Below are 21,904 nucleotides of genomic sequence, written 5' to 3' on the forward strand. Positions count from 1 at the left end.
GAGAGAGAGAGAGAGAGAGAGAGAGCGAGCGAGAGAGAGAATCTTAAGTAGACTCCACGCTGGACACAGGGCTCAATCTCATGACCAAGAAATCATGACCTGAGCCAAAATCAAGAGTCAGACGCTTAACCAACTGAGCCACCCAGGTGCCCCATGGCTAGGATATTCTTATAAAGAATTTTTGAAAGCCCTGTAGCAACTAGGTATAACATAATGAGTTTCCAAAATGAATTATTCAATTGAAAAAATATATTTTTATATATTTTATATATAAATATAAATATAAATATAAATATAAATATAAATATAAATATATATATATATATATATATATATATATATATATATAAAACAGCCATCACAACAACAACAAAACTGTGGCCATTAAGAAAATGAATAAATGATCATGGGTAAATTAATTCATTCATCCAATCTAGTTTTTTTTTTTTTTTTTAATTAAGCAAAACACTCAACCGTGAGACGTGGAATACAGATATTCTATGCCTCGGTTTTTACCTATAAGATAGGGATGATAATTGTACATACTTCATAGGGTTCATGCAATGATAAGAGATTTGTAAAACCACTCAGAATAGGGCTGAGCACTTAGTAAGCCCCCAATAAATGTTTGCTACTATTCATATCCTTATCATTTTTATAGCCATTAAAATGTGATGACTGTAGGGTTATAAATGATAGGAAAGTTTTTATCCACAACTTTTTTCTCTTGCATTTTTCTTTTATTCCATCAAGGAATCTAAAAATACTACATCACAATTATGTGTAGTCCTGTAGTTTATATAACCAAACATAAAAACCTTATGAAAAGACAAAAGTAAAAAAATTCCCACTCCACGCTGAAAGCACAGCCAACAGGCACTTAAACAGAAAGTAAAAGTAGAGGTAGAGGTGTGGCCCAGGTCATCTTAAAGCCCTGGCTACAAACTCTGTTGTGGGTGCATACCGAGTAAATCAAAACCATACTAATGCCTTTTTTTAGGTAATAGGAATAGCTGAGGGGATAGGGATACGGGAAGAGCAGATTCTGCCTGACCCTTGAGGAACTCCCAGTCCAGCTACACAAACAGTGACAAAATGGGTTATCTTGTTGTAGTGATATGCTCTACAATGGGGACACAGACAAAGGAGCAATTATTTCCTTCAGGAGCAGGTTGACAGTACATGGCAGAAGACGTCAATGTTTTTATAGGGAAGGAGACATTTGAACAGAAACTCTAATAACCCAAAACTACTACCAATGGATGACTCAGGGGAATTGGGGGGACCAGACAATTAATTATGACCCGTGACAGAACAGCAAGAGCAAACAATACAAGGGCACCAAAGGTGGCAAGTGGTGTAGTGGGCTAGAGTACATAATGCGGGGGAGGGAAGTGAGGCTAGAGAGGTAGACTGAAGTTTAGACTTTATCCTGTGGACACTGTAGGGTCAGAGGTTCACATGGTTAAACTTTATTTTTAAAAGAAAACTTGTATAAGTGACAAATCAGGAGGGCTAGAGACGTTGCAGAAATCACAAAGGCCACTGCAATAGTCCGGGTCAAAGATGAGGGCCTGAACCAGTGCAGTGGGTAAGGAAAGAGAGCAGAAACTTAAAGGATGAATATGAGAAGCTTCTAAGTCTGGTTGGTGAGTCACAAGATAGGTAAATGAAAGAAAGGAAGGTTTGAGGATGACTTCAAGATTTCTATTAGACTGAACCTGGTGAAACTGTCATTTTTTTGTAAGTTAAAAGTGCTTGATATCAGGGGCACTTGGGTGGCTCAGCTGGTGAAGTACCTGACTCTTGATTTCAGCTCAGGCCATAATCTCAAAGGTTTGTGAGTTTGAACCCTGCATCTGGCTCTGTGCTGACAGTATGGAGCCTGCGTGAAATTCTCTCCCCCTCTTCCCCGCAAATAAATAAAAATAAAAAACCTTTTAAGAAAGTGTTTCAATATAAGCAGTTTCTTAAAGTTTAAACCTAATAGCTTGAATCATTAGGTGAACACTGATAATAACTGAGAAAGGGAATCCAGGGAACAAGAGGAAGTATTTGTGCAGGAGAAGAAGACTAATAATCTTGGTTTTAGATTTGCTGTACTTAAATTGCTTTTAGAACACACAGGTAGATATTCCATGCGAAAATCTGCAGTGCAAAAGGGAGGTCAGGGTTAGAAATGCGGTGCTCAGAAAGGAGTGTGGTTGAAGAAAGGCATCACCAAGAGGCTGGCTTGAGCACAGGCCATTCCAATTGTACCCTAACACAATGTTTTTCAAACTGGAGCCACCCATGGATCACAACATCAATTTGAGTTACAACCTTTAAGATCTTTAAAAACGAGGGGTGCCTGGGTGGCCCAGTCAGCTAAGCTTTTGGCTCTAGATTTCGGTTCAGGTCATGATCTCACAGCTGTGGGTTCGAGCCCCGTGTCAGGCTCCAGGCTGACAGTGAGGAGCCTGCTTGGGATCCTCTCTCTCTCCCTCTCTCTCTCTCTCTCTCAAAATAAACATTTAAAAAATATCTTTAAAAATGAAATAGAATTTTTAAAAAATCAGAATGTACCACACATAATAAGGTTAAGTACTATTTTAAAAGTGTGCATGTTTCTGTATGCCACATTGCAATGTAAAAAATTTTCTATCAAAAAAGACAAAGAATGAGAGTAAAGGATCAAAAGAACAGAAGAAAGGAGGGAAGGAAGGAGGAATTACTCTCACATACATGTCTAAACTGCTGTAATGCAGAGAAGAGAAGCTATGGGAAACCATTTCTATAGCTCAGTGAAATAAAGGAAGAAAAACAAGGCTACTTTTTGGACTCTTTCATCTAAAATCTCAGCCACAGTGAATTTCCTAGGGTGGAAGTCTCCCTTCTTCTCACCTCCAGAGAATACTTTGGTGTTCCCACTGTTGAAAGCCAGGCAAAAAATGTTGGAATGGTGCTCTCCTTTCAGCTGTATGGGCTTGACTCTCGAGTGGATAGCTTGTTCCATGTGCCATAGCAGAACCCGACGGTCATCTCCTCCTTGAGAGGGGAATAAGAATCTAGGGTTAAAATGGCTGACACTTCAAGGCTGACACTCAGTTTTGCCAGCCTTGAACTCTATCCCTTCCAAAACTGCAACTCCCCGACTCTGTGAGATTCTGATGGGGCACATAAACCCAGGACTCTACCGCCTTAACCATCGGGAGATACATGGTCTCTAAGCCACTCACTTTTCCCCAGGAATTAAATCTTGAACAGACATATGGAAAGGGATAAACACTGATATTGAAACCCTCAAAGGCACTCTATTCCTGACTTTCCAGAGACTCAGTTGTTTAAATATATTTTTGCTTGCTACCTAAAATCCTTCTACTAATGTTCCCGGCAACCTTTTCTTATCTAACAGAAGGTGAGCTGGTTTCTAATGCTTGCAACCAAGGAACTCCATGGTAATAGTTCTAGCATACTAGTTTTCAAAGCACTCTCCTTGATGTGATTTCATTGAATATGGGACAGCATACAAATGATAACTAAGGAATTGACTGTCACAGCAGGATCTAGACAGAGCCTAGCTCATGAAGCCCAGGTTCAGCTCTTTTCCTTTGCATAACTTACAATAGTCTGAATTAAATGAGCAGTATCGTACTGCATGAGCCAGCTCCTAGAGAATAATTATGTTCTATGTATTTTTTATTTTTGCAGATGCATTAAAAATGTCTGGAAGGATAAATAACTGTTACGTGTTAACAATGGTTAACAGTGGTTATTATTTCCAGGAAATAGGATTAAAATAAAAAGAACAGACTGGAGGGTTCTTACTTTTATTTATTTGGCACCCCCTCACTTTTTATAACAAGCCTATATTAGTCTCCTAATAAAAATTAAGTTACAACAGGGCAAACATGAGCAGCAAACCACAGCAATCTCTATTCCTCTTCTTCCCCTTCTCCATTCAATACAACAGCCACAAATTATAGCACACCCATACGAGGGCATACCATGCAGCCATGAAATCAGTAAATCTAGAACTTGGAAAGATGTCCAAAGGTCTTTGTGCAGGGGGAAAATAAGGTGTAAAACAGTATGTGTACCAAAATGCATTCTGTGTAAAACAAAAATTTTAAAAACTCCAGGACTGCAGGATCCTTGTCAATTTATTTACTGCGGAGTCTCCAAGCACCTAAATGAGTGCCCCCAAAGAGCGGAACTAATATGCTCATACTTGCATATCTATGTTTGTATTTGCCTATCTATATATCTATAAAAGAAACTGTTTATACCGGACACCATCTCCAGACTAGAGTTGGGAGACGTTTTTACTGTGGTAAAATACATAAAACATGAAATCTACCATTCTAACCATTGTTAAGTATACAATTCTATATACTTACACCGTATACTTGCACATTCTTTGTATTTGCACTGTTGTGCAACCATCACCACTATCCATCCCCAGAATCTTTACATCATCCCAAACTGAAACTCTGTACCTAATAAACAATAACTTTCCCCGCCCTCAGTAACTACCATTTTACTTTCTGCCTCTGTGAATTTAACTGTTCTAGCTAACTCATGTAAGTGGAACCATACAATAGTTGTCTTTCTGTGTCTGTCTTGCTCACTTTGCATAATATCTTCAAAGTTCATCCATACTGTAGCATGTACCAGAATTCCATTCTTTTTTAAGGCTAATATTCTGTTATACACATACACACACACCATATTGTGTTTATCCATTCATCCACTGATGGACATTTGAGTTGTTTTCACCTGTTGGCTATTGTGAATAATGTTGCTAAGAACATGGACGTGCAAATATCTGTTCAAGTCTCTTTTTAATTCTTTTGGGTTTATATTATTGGGAACCTTTTATATTTTATTTTTTATTTCAAGCTTTTTATTTAAATTTTAGTTAACATGGGGGCGCCTGGGTGGCTCAGTCGGTTAAGCATCCGACTTCAGCTCAGGTCATGATCTCACAGTTCGTGAGTTCAAGCCCCACGTCGGGCTCTGTGCTGACAGCTCAGAGCCTGCAGCCTGCTTCCGATTCTGTGTCTCCCTCTGTCTCTGACCCTCCCCTGCTCATGCTCTGTCTCTCTCTGTCTCAAAAATAAATAAAAAACATTAAAAAAAAAAAAGAAAATTGTTATAAAAAAATTAAAAAAAATAAATTTTAGTTAACATGTGTGGTAAAATTGGTTTCAAGTGTAGAATTTCGTGATTCATCACTTACATACAACACTCAGTGCTCATCACAATAAGGGCACTCCTTAATATGGATCACCCATTTAGCCCATCCCTCACCCTTCTCCCTCCATCAACCAACCCTCAGTTTGTTCTCTACAGTTAAGAGTCTCTGATAGTTTTCTTCCTTCTCTTTTTCCCCCCTTCCCCTATGTTCATCTGTTTCGTTTCTTAAATTCCACATATGAGTGAAATCATATGGTATTTGTCTTTCTCTGACTGACTTATTTCGCTTAGCATAATACACTCTAGCTCCATACATCTTGTTGCAAATGTAATATTTCATTCTTTTTGATGGCTGAGTAAATATCCCACTGTATATAAATATATACACATCTTTATCCATTCATCAGTCAATGAATTTGGGCTGTTTCCATAATATGGCTATTGTTGATAATTCTGCTCTAAACATTGGGGTGCACGTGACCATTTCAATCAGTGTTTCTGTATCCTTTGGGCAAATACCTAGTAGTGCACTTGCTGGAACGTAGGATAGTTCTATTTTTAACTTTCTGAGGGCCTTCTATACTGTTTTCCGGAGTGGCTGCACAAGTTTGCATTTCTACCAACAGTGCATGAGAGTTCCTTTTTCTCCACACCATCGCCAACACCTGTTGCTTCCTGTGTTGTTAATTTTGCCCATTCCGACCTGTGTGAGGTGGTATCTAATCATGGTTTTGATTTGTATTTCCCTGATGAAAGTGATGTTAAGCATCTTTTCATGTGTCTATTAGCCATCTAGATGTCTTCTTTGGAAAAATATCTGTTCATGTTTTCTGCCCATTTCTTAACTGGATTATTTAGTTGTTGGGTGTTGAGTTTGATAAGTTCTTTATAGATTTAGGATACTAACCTCTTGTCAAATATGTCATCTGCAAATATCTTCTCCCACACAGACTGTCTTTTAGTTTTGTTGACTCGAGAAATTTTATATCTTATATTTTAATTCTTACTTTACACCTTCCTGTAGTACTTGACCTTTTGCCAGAAACATGTTTCCTTTTATAATGTAACTTTAAAAATCAATAGAAGATACAGTAGCCAAGTCAAATTTATTCTCCCTCCCCTAGAAAGAAGTTGCCTCTGCTGCTTGAGTTCCTTCTTTCTTTCATTGTTGGTCAAAATCAAGTTCTGTGTCATCCTCCAAAGTGTTTCATTGTCTACCAAACTGATCCCTTAAGTGTGGCCTTGTGTTCTGTGTTTATGATTCGCCTATTTCAACTATGAATCTCTGGCCTGGGATGGTTATCTAAATTCTATATCTTAGGATGGATGGATGGCTCAGTCAGTGGAGCATGGGACTCTTGATCTTAGGATTGTGAATTCAAGCCCCACTTTGGGTGTAGAGATGATTTAAAATCTTTTTAAAAAATTCAAATCTCTTATAAGTTAAAGTCAAAAAAAATAAAGGTTTGGGTTTTTGTTGTTTTGTTTTAATGAATAGTAACACAAAGGAGTTTTTTACCCTAATAATAGATTCATACAGGCAGTGGGCACTTTAGTTCTCCATAGTTCCTACTCTTACTGTTTTTTCCCAACACTGAAGTCACAGGTCAGGGACCTATCATAGCTCTTGCTCCTGTGTATCCTGTGTTACAGAAATATTTCTCTGTGCCCATGTCTCTATCAAAAGTGGAAACTCAAAAGATAAAGAAGCCCACATGTTTCTTCTACTTACTCACGTTTCTAATCTAATCTCCCTGAGCCTGAGTTTCATCAAAAAAAAAAAAACTGGAATCATAACAGCTCTGCCCTCATGGGTTTTATAGATTATAAAGTCAAATACAAGAGGGTTAAGTAACTTACCAAGGTCGCACAGTAAGTAAAGTGGTTGAGCTGAGATTCAAAAGCAAGCAGTTAAGACTCTATAGCCTCCATTCTTAACCACTACTCTAGGTTGCCTGCCTTATAGAACAAAAAATTAACCATAAATGACAAAGCAGTTCACCTAATGGACAACTGGAGGGATTCTCTACCTTGGTAACATAACTGAAAAATGTACAAGTTAGAATAAAACAGGGGAGCATAGGAATAAAAACAGAGGCCAACCAAACTATAGTAAACTGAGAGACCAGAAACAGGGACCAGGAAAAGACTCCCTGAATTGAAAGATTCTAGCAATACACAAAATGGACAATGGCTTATACAAAGAATTCCTACAAATCAATTTTTAAAACCATTAGGAAAAGAGGCAAATATGATAACTCACAGAAGAGGACAACCAAAATAGCCAAAAGATATTACAGAGGATCTCAACCTTTATAGTAATCAGGAAAATGCAAATTATAATTTAAATAAGTTCTTACAAAGTGACACAAGGAAATGTACAAGGATGTACACTGCATCACTGTTTACAATAGCAAACAACGAAATTCTAAATAATACAAATATCCATCAATATATAAACTAATAAATTCCATTGGAATACAAATACAAATTAAATCTAAACCAAGCAGAACAACATACAGCAGTTAAAATGAACTAGATATATGTGTACCAACATAAATCTTGAAAACCTAATGGCAAGTAATAAAGCAAGTTTCAGAAGGATATGTAAAAGATAACATTAAATATATATTTTTAACTATACAAAATAATACCATACAGTTTATTGATAAACACACATATACTAAAGAGGACTTCAATTGTACCTGTAAAGTTTTGTTTCTTTAAAAAAAATAAAAACAGACTATAAGCAAATTTAACAAATTGTCAACATTTTGTCAAATCCAATTGGTATCTATTTAAAAAATTCTTTTAAGTTCCAGTATAATTAACATACAGTATTATATTAGTTTCAGGTGTACAATATAGCTATTTAACAATTCTATACATTACTCCGTTCATTTCTCTACTTTTCTTTATGCTTTATGGTATCAAGGAAATATTGTTACATCTCTTTTTTAATTTTAAGTGGGGTCCATGCCCAACGTGGGGCTTGAACTCATAATCCTGCGATCAAGAGTCACACTATCAGCTGAGCCAGCCAGGTGCCCCAATATTGTTACATCTCTAAAGCATATCGGGGAACCTGGGTGGCTCAGTCGGTTGAGCATCAGACTTTGGCTCAGGTCATGATCTCACAGTTTGTGGGTTCGAGCCCTGAGTCGGGCTCTGTGCCGACAGCTTGCTCAGAGCCTGGAGATTGCTTCAGATTCTGTGTCTCCTTCTCTCTCTGCCCCTCCCCTGCTCACGTGCTGTGTCTGTCTCTCAAAAATAAATGTTAAAAAAAAAATTTAAGTATAACAATGACACTGTGGTGCTGTTAAAAAACAAAAAAGTGCCTATCAGTTAGGGATGCATACATACTAAGGTAGGTGAAATAGTATGTCTGGAATTTCCTTTAAAATATTACAGAAAAAAGGTGGGGGAGGGTGCCTGGTGGCTCAGTAGGTTGAGTTTGCAGCTCAGGTCATGATCTCACAGTTCAGGATCAAACCCCAGGCTGGGCTCTACACTGACAGTACAGAGTCTGCTTGGGATTCTCTCTCTCCCTCTCAAAATAAATAAACATTAAAAAAAAAAAGTAGGGGAGATAGGTGATCTTTTTTTAAGATTTTATTTTTAAGTAATCTCTACACCCAACATGAGACTCAAACTTACAACCCTGAGATCAAGAGTCGCATGCTCTACTCACCGAGCCAGCCAAGCACCGCAGGATAGGTGATTAATAAAATGTTGGTAATTTTTTTCTTTTTTCTTTTTTTGAGAGAGAAAGAGCACGAGTGAGGTGCAGAAAAAGAGAGAGGGAAAGAGGGAGAGAAGAGGGACTCACCTGAAGCAGGGCTTGTGCTCACTGGAAGTGGGGCTTGAGCTCACCTGATGTGGGACTCAAACTCATGAAACAGGACATCCTGACCTGAGCCAAAGTCAGACGCTTACCAACTGAGGCACCCAGGCACCCAATGTTGGTACTTATTATGGATGGGTATACTATACTTTTGTGAATGCTTGAACATTTCCATAAAATAAAACATTTTGGATTTTTAAAGTTTTTATTTTGTTTTGGTTTTAATGTTTATTTTTGAGAGAGAGGGAGAGCATGTATAGTACAAAGGCAGAGAAAAAGAGAATCCCAAGGAGGCTTCACACTGCCAGAGCAGAGCCTGATGTGGGACTTGAACTCATACCGGGAGATCATGCCCTGAGCCGAAATCAAGAGTCAGACACTTAACTGCCTGAGCCACCCAGGTGCCCCAAAACATTTTGGATTTTTAAAATTTTCATGATAGAAAAAGAAAACAAAACTCTCTAGGATGGGCTGGGATACTCATGGCAAAGGAAAAACTGGTAGCACTTCTATTTATTTACTCAGACCTATGCAAGGCAGCACAGCCTCTCCTGAATTAGAGTAGCTCTAAAAAAAAAGTTCAATAAACAAGAAAATAATATCTACATCTATGCACTCAGACATAACCATTCTCAGCTAAGGGTCATCCCTCATTATCCAAACAGCATTATCTTTAGTGTTCGTTCTAGACATTTAAAAAATGATTTACTTTTGCCAAATAAATACTTAGTAATTTAAAATGCATGGTTATTTGTAGAATGCCTTGGGACCATTTAAAACGATGTGTCCTTACTACTCGCCATGATGATGACAGCCCAAGTCCATAAGAGATTGGAATCACTGAGGCAGAAATTATGGCTATGGCAAGGCCTGCTTCTACTTTGCCCTCAAGGTTAGTGTCAGAAGATGTAAGGTGCACCTCTTCCCGGCCAACACACACATACACGCACACACATATTTCCTTAGGCAAGGTATTAAGAGCTCTGTGCCAACACAATACTTTTCAACCATGTGTTGGCAAAAACCACAGTGGTGCAAACTGAGGTATCACCTGAAATTGCTGGGCTGCTTTGAAGCCAGTAGAGGAAGAATAACAGCAACAGCTGTGGCCAATTCTCTGCCCCTGCCCACCCCCCACAAAGCAAAGGATGGCTGGTAAAATAAGGATAAATCAGTTCAGAACCTGAAAAAACTCTATAGTTCTCTCTCTGTGAATCATCTAATCAATTCAAAAGAGCAGAGATGGGGCACCTGGATGGCTCAGTCGGTTGAGCATCCGACTTGAGGTCACAGTCTCGCAGTTTGTGAGTTTAAGCCCTACGTGGGCTCACAGCCTGCTTTGGATCCTCTACCCGGTCTCTCTGCCCCTTCCCCCACTTGTACTCTCTCAAAAATAAACAAACATTGGGGGGTGGGGGGGAAAGCAGAGATTACATGGTTCCATGCACAGAGACTGTTGGACCTGCAAAGAATCGAAGTGAAGAGTTCGATCCTTTAAGCTGGCTCTGTGAGCCTGGCAGTCAAGTGCTTCTGTGAGGTTGGCCCCAGTCTCTCTAGGGCTTCTGTGGAAGGAGCACAGGGACCTCTTAGGAAGGCAAGGACTTTCTGCTTGGCACTAGTACCAGGCAAGGGACAAGCAGAGGACAGGGCTTCTAGGCCTGGTTTCCTCACAGACGCTTGCCTAGCTTCAATCCATCTGAGAACCCCAAAAGAACATAGCTACTCTGATGCTGGTCTTATTGGGTTGATTTAATTCTGCATTAAACTCACTAACTCATCCCCAAATGTACTATAATCACATTGTGGCAGCAGTTTTGTAGTTACAGAAAAACTATACTTAAAAAGCACTCTTTCTCAACGGATCCTGAGCTATAAGCAGAAACTATATAAGCCCTCACACCATACTGTAACAAAAGTAATTATTTAACATTCTTCTTATTTTATAGCCCAGAAAAGCTAAGGCCCACTAGGAAAAAGAATTTGCTTTGGGCTTCCTCAGAAAGTCAGCCAAGCATAGGAAGGAACTGAGAGAGCATTCTGAAACTCAGGATCAATTACTCCTGCAGCACATTGTTGAAGAGCAAGAGACTAAACCATTTAAAAATCCATCAACAGAAGTCTGGTTAAAATTATTGTTTTAATGTGACATAAAGTAGATGGTAGGGGCCAGGGGCTGGGGTTGGGGTGGGGGGTGGCAGGACAATGCGGAGTTGTTATATAATAGGAACAGAGTTTCAATTTTGCAAAATGAAAGAGTTCTGGAGATGGATAGTAATGATGATTGTATAACAGTGTGAAGTACTTTATGCAAGTGAACTGTACATTACAGTTAAAAATGGTTAAAATGAGGGGCACCTGGGTGGCTCAGTCGGTTAAGCATCCGACTTCGGCTCAGGTCATGATCTCACAGTCTGTGAGTTCGAGCCCCGCGTCGGGCTCTGTGCTGACAGTGCAGAGCCTGGAGCCTGTTTCAGATTCTGTGTCTCCCTCTCTCTCTGCCTCTCCCCTGTTCATGCTCTGTCTCTCTCTGTCTCAAAAATAAATGAACGTCAAAAAAATTTTAATTAAAAAAATGGTTAAAATGGTAAATTTTGTTATGTATATTTTACCACAATAAAAATGCAAAAACCAGCTTATTGTTCATGTATGTACCATGTCTTATGATGCCAAAAAAAAAAAAAGACAAAAAACATGAGGCAGTTCTGTCTGTACTGACATGGAATAATCATGGATTAAAAAAGTGTAAGGGGCACCTGGGCGGCTCAGTTGGTTAAGCATCTGGCTTCTGCCCAGGTCATGATCTCACGGTTTGTGGGTTCGAGCCTTGTGTTGGACTCTGTGCTGTCAGCTCAGAGCCTGGAACGTCCTTCAGATTCTGTGTCTCCCTGTCTCACCCCCTCCACCACTCACACTCTGTCTCTCTCTCTCTCTCTCAAAAATAAATAAACATGAAAAAAAATTTTTTAAAGTGTTAGTGACTGTATTAACTATTCAAAACACTATTTTCTTTAAAAAACCAACCAGAATGGGATTAGATCCAGGGTCTCATCTCTGATAGGCAGCAAAGGTGGTGCTACGGAAGGGTACACAAAGTACAAGCTCTGGAATAAAAGTGTCTGAGCACACCATCCATGTGTCCTTGAGCGAGTTATTCCACTTCTCTAACCTCAGTTTTATGATTGTAAAATGAAAAAAATACCAACTATCTCACAGGGCTGCTGTGTGTATTGAGAAAATACATATAAAAACACTTACCCAGTGTGCCATATGTTAGGTATATATACCCCTCAAAATGTTCTAGTTTCTTACACATATCATTCATGAATTTGTTCTTATCTTTCCAACTCTTGTTCTAGGTAGCATAAGGGTATGAATAGCATGATACATTTTTTTTAAGATTTTATTTTTAAGTAATCTCTACACCCAACATGGGGCTCAAACTCACAACCCCGAAATCAAGAGTCGGATGCTCTACTGACTGAACCAGGCACCCCGATACATTTTAATGAAAGAAAAACATACACAAATTTGTACATGGAAGGACAGATGCAAAATGGCTAACAGAGGTTACTTCTTGGAAATAGCAATTTTACTTAATACCCTTTTATGTTGCTGCAGTTGTTTTTTTGTTTTTGGGGTTTTTTTTCTTTTTAACTTGCAAGGACTAGAGGAAAATTATTCCGCCTGGCTTTCTTTTCAGCCTATTTACTCCTTCTTTTCAGTGCGCATAATGTAACTGTTTTGTGATGCCAAACCTCTTTTTGTATGGACCATCCCTCTCCTGCGCTCTAAGAGGCAGCGTGAAGACACAGAGGCAGAGCCTGTGTGCCACACAGCCCAGCCACATCAGTGAGTGGGAAATAAAGTCTGCTTTGCTATTTTTCCAAAGTTGAAAATAATTAGCATTTGTATAGACGTTCATTCAGACACATCTTTGCTTGTGAGGTAAAGATTACATAACCCTTTTTTCCAGATGAGAATCAGAGAGACATGGCTAGGCCTGGAGCCTAAAACCAAGTTGTATCCCTCCTACCAAAGTGCACAGGCCAGACCACTACTTAGAATTTCAAGTGAATCTGCCCTACAGCATTCATTACACAGGAGAAAAGCATTTTCCATTTTGTCTCCAGTTTTTTTTTGCCTAGAGGTGCCTAGCATTTTGCTGGCTTTTATTTTTCTTAAGCCATTTTTAAGTGTAGAGTTTTGTGCCACTAAATACATTCACATTTTTACATTATTGGGCAACCATCACCACCACCCATCTCCCGAACTTTTTCATCTTCCCAAACTGAAACTCTGTACCCACTAAATAATAATTCTCCATTCCAGCCTCCCTCCTCCCTGCTGGCAACCACGATTCTAACTCTAGAGACATGACTTCTGTCTATGAATTCAACTATTCTAGGTACCTCATATAAATGGACTCATACAAAAGTTGTCCGTTTATGACTGGCTTATTTCATCGTAATGTCTTCAAGGTTCACCATACTGTGGCATGTGTCGGAATTTCCTTTTTCAGGCTGAATAATGTTCTATTTTATGTATACACCACATATGGGTGATAGCTTGCTCCCACCCTTTGGCTCTAGTGAATAATGCTATTATGAACATGAGTGTACAAATATCTGTTCAATTTCCTGCTTTCAATTCTTTGGGGTCTACACCCATAAATGAAATTCCTGGATCATATGTCAATTCCATGTTTACTTTTCTGAGAAACTACCATACTGTTTTCCACAGTGGCTGTAACATTTTACATTCCCACTAGCAATGTGCAAGACTTCCAACTTTTCTACATCCTCACCAACACCTGTTATTTTCTGTTTTGTTTTCTTTTATTTTGTTTTTAAGTAAGAGCTATGCTAATGGGTTTGACATGTTTGCTGGCCTTTTTGACCTTCAAATAAGACACTAACGTGACTCTCAGGTCCTTACTGAATATCCTGAAGCACATCAAGCAGTCTGTTATTTTCCTTCATATACTAGTTTATATTTACCTACTTTGAGGAAAGTCAGTTATCACTCTTCTGCTCACTCACTCCATGCAGACAAAAAGAGTTGCCTGCAGTTTAGCCTTATTGGTTTGGCATTTCACTTACCTGAAGGGCATTTATATATGAATGCCATATACAAATTCGGGATACTGATATGCATACCCTCCTCAAATCACTTACAAAAACATTAAAAGCAATAATCACCATTTACCCGCGCTTGCCACTTGTACAATTAGACCTATTTTAAAGGTAGATGTAGCATGAGGCAGCACAACATTCAAGACCACAGCCTTAGAATACATACAAGTGCATAGGTTCAACTCTCAATGTTGCTACCACTTACTAGCTGTGTGCCTCCAGGCAGGGTACTTACCCTCTCTCAACTGTATCCTCTCGTCTGCAAAACTGAGAAAATAACTCCACCTGTTTTATAGTATTATGGTAGGATTAATGAGATAGAGTTATGTGGAAGGCTTGGATGATTGCCTGATACACAGTATGAGCTACAGAAATGTTACCCATTATATACTGCTTAAACTCCAACAATAGCTAACTTCAGCTAAATTTGCTCCAGGCCAGGGACTACCCTAAGAGTTTTACATGTTTGTAGTATCTCTTCTAATGCTCTTAACAGCCCTATAAAATAGGTATTGTTGTCCTTATTATTCAGATAAAACTACAGAAAAGCTAAATAACCTGAAGATATACAGCAATCAAAAGTAGGAGCTGGGAGCTGAATCCAGGTAATCTGGCTCCAGAGACGGAGCCCCTAATCATGATACAATTCAGCCTCTCAAATACAACAGGGGCCAGGCAGCAAAGCACATGAATAAAACCTGCCAGAATAAAGGGCAGACTGGAAAATATACAATCCTTTTAAAAGAACAAGACACGGGGCGCCTGGGTGGCTCAGTCATTAAGCGTCCGACTTCAGCTCAGGTCACGATCTCACGGTCCGTGAGTTCGAGCCCTGCGTCTGGCTCTGTGCTGACAGCTCGGAGCCTGGAGCCTGCTTCAGATTCTGTGTCTCCCTCTCTCTCTTCCCCCTTCCCCCACTCATGCTCTGTCTCTGAATCTGTCTGTCTGTCTCTCTCTGTTAAAAATAAACATTAAAAAAATTTTTTTAATAAAATAAAAACCAAGACACTACTCAGCTCCAGCCAGCTATTGCCATACAGAAATGTAAGTAAGCTCAAGGTTGCCTGATCTTCCAATTTTTCAACAAAAGCAAGCAACCTGATTTTGTAGGCTGAATGCAGGCCTCAGTGCAGGCTTCATCTAGCCCAGGGATAAGTTAAGATTGGGTGATTTGCCCAAGGTCACAAAACTGGGGTCCAGTGGCACTTCCAAAATCAGGGATAAAAAAAATCAAATGGCAGGTGCAGGTGAGTATGGAGAGATAAGGAGTGTTGTTCTTCACTATAGAAGTAGCCACAGCGGGGGATAACATCTGTTGGTATTAACTTCTGCTGATACCCTGCCCTTACCTAGTACTCTTGTCCTGAAAGCTGAGCCCACTGATCTGCATATTACCTCATTTTTCTACATCTCCAATTAGGTAAGTAGGGCAGAAACATTATCCCCATTTCAAAGATGTGAAAAGTGAGGCATTGACTTGCCTCAATGATGGAAGCTTTGAATGAAGCACTTCACATTGAACAGGGAGCAGGAATTACAGTAGCAGTAACACCCTAACTAGACAGCTAGGATCCCATTAAATGGTTTCTGTAAAATCAAGTGACCAGCAGCAGTAGAGTTTAATAGAGCTAAGGTTTTAAAATCCTAAACTAGCACACTAATCCCTAGACAATGTCTCTAATGCCTGAGCTGAAACAGAGAGAGGAATCTACAAATATTTTACACCAGAATCACAGAATTGAGTTGGATGACACCTAAGAGATCATATTCTCCAACATCTCCAATTTGCCAGGAAAGAAACTGAGGCACAAAGAGGCAAACTCACCTATCACTGAACACACCACCGGTTAGAGGTATAGTGGGATTCAAATTGAGGAGGTCTGATTCCAAAGTTCCTGCTCTTCCTAAAGTGTGGCAAGCAGAGGCCACTGAATAACTTCAGACAGTAGAAAATGATTTTAACAAGTATGTATATTAATGTTTACTAGGAAAAATAGCACATAAATCCTATGATTTGATAGACATTATAGTAATATAGTTCCAAGTATTAAGAGTCAACTAAAAAAAAGTTAAGTAATAGCACAGGTGATACCCCTTAAATTATGACAAAGGTCAAAAAGGGTTCAAACTTCTGAAATTTAGAAAATAATTATCAGATACCTTTACTATCTGCCTCCATGAGAGGGGCACTAAATCTGAGGCTGAGATTTGAAACAAACCCAAATGCAAACAGGGTAACTAGAGATTAATCTCAAAAGGTATTAGGAGAACGTGACTATATTAGCAAAGAAAGTTGCAACCTAATCAGTTGCGCTGTAATCAGCCTACAGAAAGACTACAAAATGGCCCAAACTTAAGAGAAAAATATTCAGCCTCACTAATAATCAAGGCCAGTTATATGCGAACTGAAGTAGTAATAAGTTTTTAAAATGATAGTATTCTTCACATACTGACTTAATTGGCAAAAATTAAATGATGCCCAGCAACAGCCATGATGCAGTCTCATGATAAACTGGTATAAGTATGAATAAGTTAGTTTAACCATCTTGGAGGGCAAATATACATTAAATGTATTTTATAAGTATAAAAAAGTTCATACCCTTTAACCTAGAATCTCATTTCTAAGATTTTATTCTAAGAAAAAAAATTACAAAAAACAAAATATCTCAAAGGTTGCACTATAAGAATTGCAATAAAAGCAAAAACATAGAATGAATGTGTTCCATGAATTCCAGGAAGTCTACAAAGTCAAAACTATTTTCACAATAACAGTCAAATGTTATTTGCCTTTTTCACTGTATTGACATTGTACTTCATGGTGATGTGCAAAAGCATGGTGTTTTGTAAAATTACTGGTGCCTCAGTGATAATCAAGGCAGTACAGCAAACTACTAGTCATCAGTGTATCCTTAACTGCCACAGATTTGCAGTAAAAAAGACCAATGTCAATTTCATTTAGGAATGTCCTTGATAAAGCTCTAAAAATAATTTTTTAAGTTTATTTATTTTGAAAGAGTGCACGAGCCGGCGGAGAAGCAGAGAGAAGAGAAGAGAGAGAATCCCAAGCAGGTTCTGCACTGTCAGTGCAAAGCCTAATGTGAGGCTTGACCCCACGAACTGTGAGATCATGACCTGTGAGATCAAGAGTCAGACACTTAATCGACTGAGCCACCCAGGTGGCCCAAAGCTGTGAAAATAATGTTACCAAATTTCAACCAGAGTATACATCTTAATACTATGTATGATGAAATGGAAAGCACACACAAAACACTTCCACTCCACACCAAAGAACAATGATTATTTTGTGGAAAAGCACATATGTGACAGTTTGCATTGTGAGCTGAATGGGCTGCTTTTTTCATTAAACACCATATACTTGAGAAACAACTGACAAACTCTGGCTATTCAGAGTTGGGTATGTGGCACATATTTTCTCAAAAATGAACACGATGAGTTCGTCATTTCAAGGAAAACAACTGGCAGTATTTGTAGCCAATGATAAAGTTCAAGCTCTCAAGTGAAAACAAGATTTTTGGAAAACTTGTAATCAGTGCTCGCTTCAGCAGCACATACACTAAAACTGGAACAATACAGAGAAGATTAGCATGGCCCCTGTGCAAGGATGACAGGCAAATTCGTGAACCATTCCATATTTAAAAAACAAAAACTTGTATTCACCACGGTGAACTTGACTACTTCTCAATACTTAAAGGACTTTTCTGATGAGGTTGGTGGTAATATTAACAAATACGATTTCTTAAAATGTATAATAAAATGTGTCAAGATTTGGAAAATCTGCATAACTCAGTGAACCAGTATTTTCCCAAATGATTGATGCATGATGTTAAAAACCAATGTGTAGGGCTCTCCTAATCCTTTTAACAATCTTATGAAGTAGGTGTATTGTTGTCCTTGTTATCCAGATAACACTGCAGAAAAGCTACATAACCTGAAGTTACACAGCAATCAAGAGTAGGAGTTGGGAGCTGAATCCAGGTAATCTGGCTCCAGAGACGGAGCTCCTTACCATGATACAATTCAGCTTCTCAAGTATAACAGGGGCCAAGCAGCAAAGCACATGAATGAAACTGCCAGAATAAAAGCAGACTGGAGACCTACAACCCTTTTTAAAGAACAAGACACTACTCAGCTCCACCCAGTTACTGCCATAGAGAAACGGAGGCTCAAGGTTGCCCAATCTTCCAATTTTTCAAGAAAAGCCACAGGAAGGCCTTAAAGACAGACTAATGGATTTTAATGTACAGACTATGAAAAGCTCTCTGACATGATTTCAGATTCTACACTGCAACTAATCTTTAAGAAACTTCCACTTGTCAGGGCGCCTGGGTGGCTCAGTCAGTTAAGTATCCAATTTCGGCTCAGGTCATGATTTCCTGGTTTGTGAGTTCGAGCCCCATGTTGGGCTCTCTGCTGTCAGTGCAGAGCCTGCTTGGGATTCTGTCTCCCACTACCCCTCTCCTAGCATACATGCACTCTCTCTCTCTCAAAAATGAATAAACATAAAAAAAAAAAAAAAAAACTTCCACTTGTCAAGTTTTGATACAGTCTCAAAGAAGAATATATTGTTATCTGATAAGGCATTAAAATACTTTCCCCTTTTCTAATTACATATCTGTGTAAGGCTGAATTTTCTTCATATATGTCAGCTAAACCAACATTTCATAGCAGATTAACTATGAATGCCCTCATAATGCCTATTATGACATTAAAGAGTTGGAAACATTTTTAAGAGTCAGAAAGAGGTAATAATGCTACTCTTCTATTTATTTTGGAAAATAATTATCTTTCATTGAAATATTATTGTTAATATAAGGTTCATTATTTCCATTCTCAAAGAAATGAGTTTTTAAACTTCACCAGCTTTAAATTCTAATGTAATAAAAATTGGTAAAAATGGCCTACATAAACTGAAGTTGTTTGAGGTCTTCAATGATTTTTAAGAACGCAAAGAGGTCCTGAGATCAAAGGGTCTAAGAATTTTTCATTTAGACAGTGGTTCTCAACCAGGGTGATCCTCCACCTGGGGCATTTGGCAATGCCTGGAGAAATTTTTGGTCATCATAACTGGGGAGCTGCTACTAGCATATAGTGGCTAGAGGCTATGGACGCTGCTAAACAGCTACAATGCACAGGACAGCCCCCATCACAAAGAATTACCCAGCCCAAAATGTCAATACTGCTGAGATTGAAAAACCCTGCTTTTGAATATTCAATGACATACACAAACATGTTAATATTAAGAAAAAAGTTACAAAACAACAGAGATGACCTAATTCCAATTTTATTTTTTTGTTTAAAAAAAAAATTTTTTTACGTTTTATTTATTTTTGAGACAGGGAGAGACAGAGCATGAACAGGGGAGGGTCAGAAAGAGGAGACACAGAATCTGAAACAGGCTCCAGGCTCTGAGCTGTCAGCACAGAGCCCGACGCGGGGCTCGAATTCACGGACCGCGAGATCATGACCCGAGCCGAAGTCGGACGCTTAACCCACTGAGCCACCCAGGCGCCCCCCAATTTTATTTTTTAAATATGTACGTATGCAGGAGCGCCTGGGTGGCTCAGTCGGTTAAGTAGCCGATTTCAGCTCAGGTCATCATCTTGTGTTCTGTGAGTTCAAGCCCCGCATCGGGCTCTGTGCTGGCAGCTCAGAGCCTGGAGCCTGCTTCTGCTTCTGATTCTGTGTCTCCCTCTCTCTCTGCCCCTCCCCTGCTTGCTCTCTGTCTCTCTCTCAAAAATAAAAAACATTAAAATAAAAAACTTAAAATAAATATGTATGTATTCATACAAAAAAGGCTAAAATATGTCCCATGTGTCAAAAATGGTCATCCTCAGTAGGTGGTATACTTCCTTTAAGTATCTCTTTATTTTCTGAATTTCCTATAATTAATATATGATATTTTACAAACCTGTGAATAAGCGGGCAGCCTGTCTTCTAAGTGCCCTATTCTGTTGACTTGCATGATTCAACAGGAAGTTCCCAATAGTAAAGTATGGAATTAGTGAAATGTCAAAGAATAAAAAGCTCCTCAAATACCTAGGAGAACACTAAGAACAGATTCCTGGGTCTCAACAACAGTAAGGTTTTACAAGGAAGCTATTAAATGAGTATGATGCACTGTGAAGTACTCTCAGACCACAGATCATGTCCAATCTCACTTCTGCCATACAGAACTAACCTGGACAATATGCTCTCCGGATGGTGTCACACTCGTTTATTCTGAGTAGTTTATGATTTTTTAGTTTTTTTAAATAATAACACTGCCTGCTTGGCTTTTGCAAAACTCCCTGCACAAGCAACATTATCAACATAATAAAGCTGTCTTTTCTCTTCTTTGGGCAATTCTAAAAAGGTTGAACCAATGCAGGTGCAATGCTTTTTAGTCCTTTTAGGAAGGCACACAATACCCACCCACAAGCAGGTATAAACAGATATCAACCCTGAGACTCAAGGGCTGCTTGAAACTGGTTGCCAAATATGCAAATTTCAGTTACTTCTTGCCAGTATGTCTAAGGCAAAAACACATGCTTCAGCCATCTATAGCAGCTAGTGATATCTGCAATAAACCATCAAACATGGGTCAGACACCTATTAAAAAAAGAAAAGAAAGAAAAACAACAATCCTCAGAGGCTCCAATTAGTACTTGCTTTATGAAATAACACAAAAGGTACAACTGAAATTTAGATATAAGACTTGAATGGAAATTCAGAATGAGAGAAGTTGTGTAACAAGATTTTGACAGGCACCTGAATTTGCAGAAAATTCCTCCTCCTGAGTAATGTTCTTGGAAGGAAATAGACTTTCCAAAGTAAGAAAGTATGGGCAGGCTAAGAATTGAAACTGGAGAGGGGCGCTTGGGTGGCTCAGTTGGTTGAGGGTTGGACTTCGGCTCAAGTCACGATATCATGGTTCATGAGTTTCAGCACTGCACTGGGCTGGAGGCTGTCAGCACAAAGCCCCCTTGGGATCATGTTGCCCGCCCCCCCCCCCCCCTTCTCTGCTTGCGTTCTCTCAAAAATAAATAAATAAAACATTAAAAAAAAAAAAAAAGAATTAAAACTGGAGATTCAGCCAGAGTGACAGTCTGCCTCCAACCTGGAAAATTTCTACTGACTCATCTTGAAAATAATGAGCACTCCAACTTAACCAGACCAACCATGTTCAGGGACAATGAAACTGCAGATGGAATGTAGTGGCAGAAGAAGCCACTTAAAGAGTTTAACACTTTACTTGAGTAAAGTCCTTCATAAATGCAGAACCTCATGACTTTCCCTACTGAGAGACCAGATCAGAAGACCCAGATTCAGATTTTAATCCTGACTGTACTACTTACTAGTTGTAAACTACTGGGCAAATCACTTCACCTCTTTGCTCCTCTGTGTCCCTATATGTAAAATTAACGGCTTCATTTAGATAACCATTAGTCTTTTCCAGCAATAAAATTCTATGATTCTACAGAGATAATATATTAGTAGCATAAGATCACAGTGACAATGGTGAAATCTGGACTCTAACCCAGATCTTTTAAACTTCTCTATTGAGGTCATTTCACAACATGAAAGACATTCTAGAGCCAACTGGCCATATACCTGAGAAACTACAATTCCTGAAAACTTTTCTCAGGGCCAATCTATACACTTGAGGGGCCAACTTTTACTCCAGATGTATTCTGGTGCTAGACAGATACTCCATAAAACTAAGCCTGTTTAATTGTTTAATATCAGTATC

The 21,904-nt window shown here is 38.9% G+C and overlaps 1 protein-coding gene and 1 non-coding gene across 6 annotated transcripts in view; one reads left to right on the forward strand and one right to left on the reverse strand.

Moving 5' to 3' along the window:
- DCAF5 (DDB1 and CUL4 associated factor 5) overlaps window positions 1–21,904 on the reverse strand; it is a 106,887-nt gene that overhangs the window by 75,087 nt on the left and 9,896 nt on the right. For all 5 annotated transcript variants that reach the window (XM_040477515.1, XM_040477514.1, XM_040477517.1 and 2 more), the window contains exon 2: window positions 2,884–3,027. In XM_040477515.1, coding sequence (XP_040333449.1) covers window positions 2,884–2,995 — 112 coding nt within the window. In that variant the 5' untranslated portion in view covers window positions 2,996–3,027. The remainder of the gene's footprint in view (window positions 1–2,883; window positions 3,028–21,904) is intronic.
- On the forward strand, window positions 17,705–17,811 carry LOC121032559 (U6 spliceosomal RNA). The gene has a single exon (XR_005791369.1). It is a non-coding gene; the product is annotated as a U6 spliceosomal RNA (small nuclear RNA).

The sequence above is a fragment of the Herpailurus yagouaroundi genome, unplaced genomic scaffold, assembly GCF_014898765.1.
Source record: "Herpailurus yagouaroundi ecotype Mexico unplaced genomic scaffold, PumYag 141, whole genome shotgun sequence".
Taxonomy (NCBI): domain Eukaryota; kingdom Metazoa; phylum Chordata; class Mammalia; order Carnivora; family Felidae; genus Herpailurus; species Herpailurus yagouaroundi.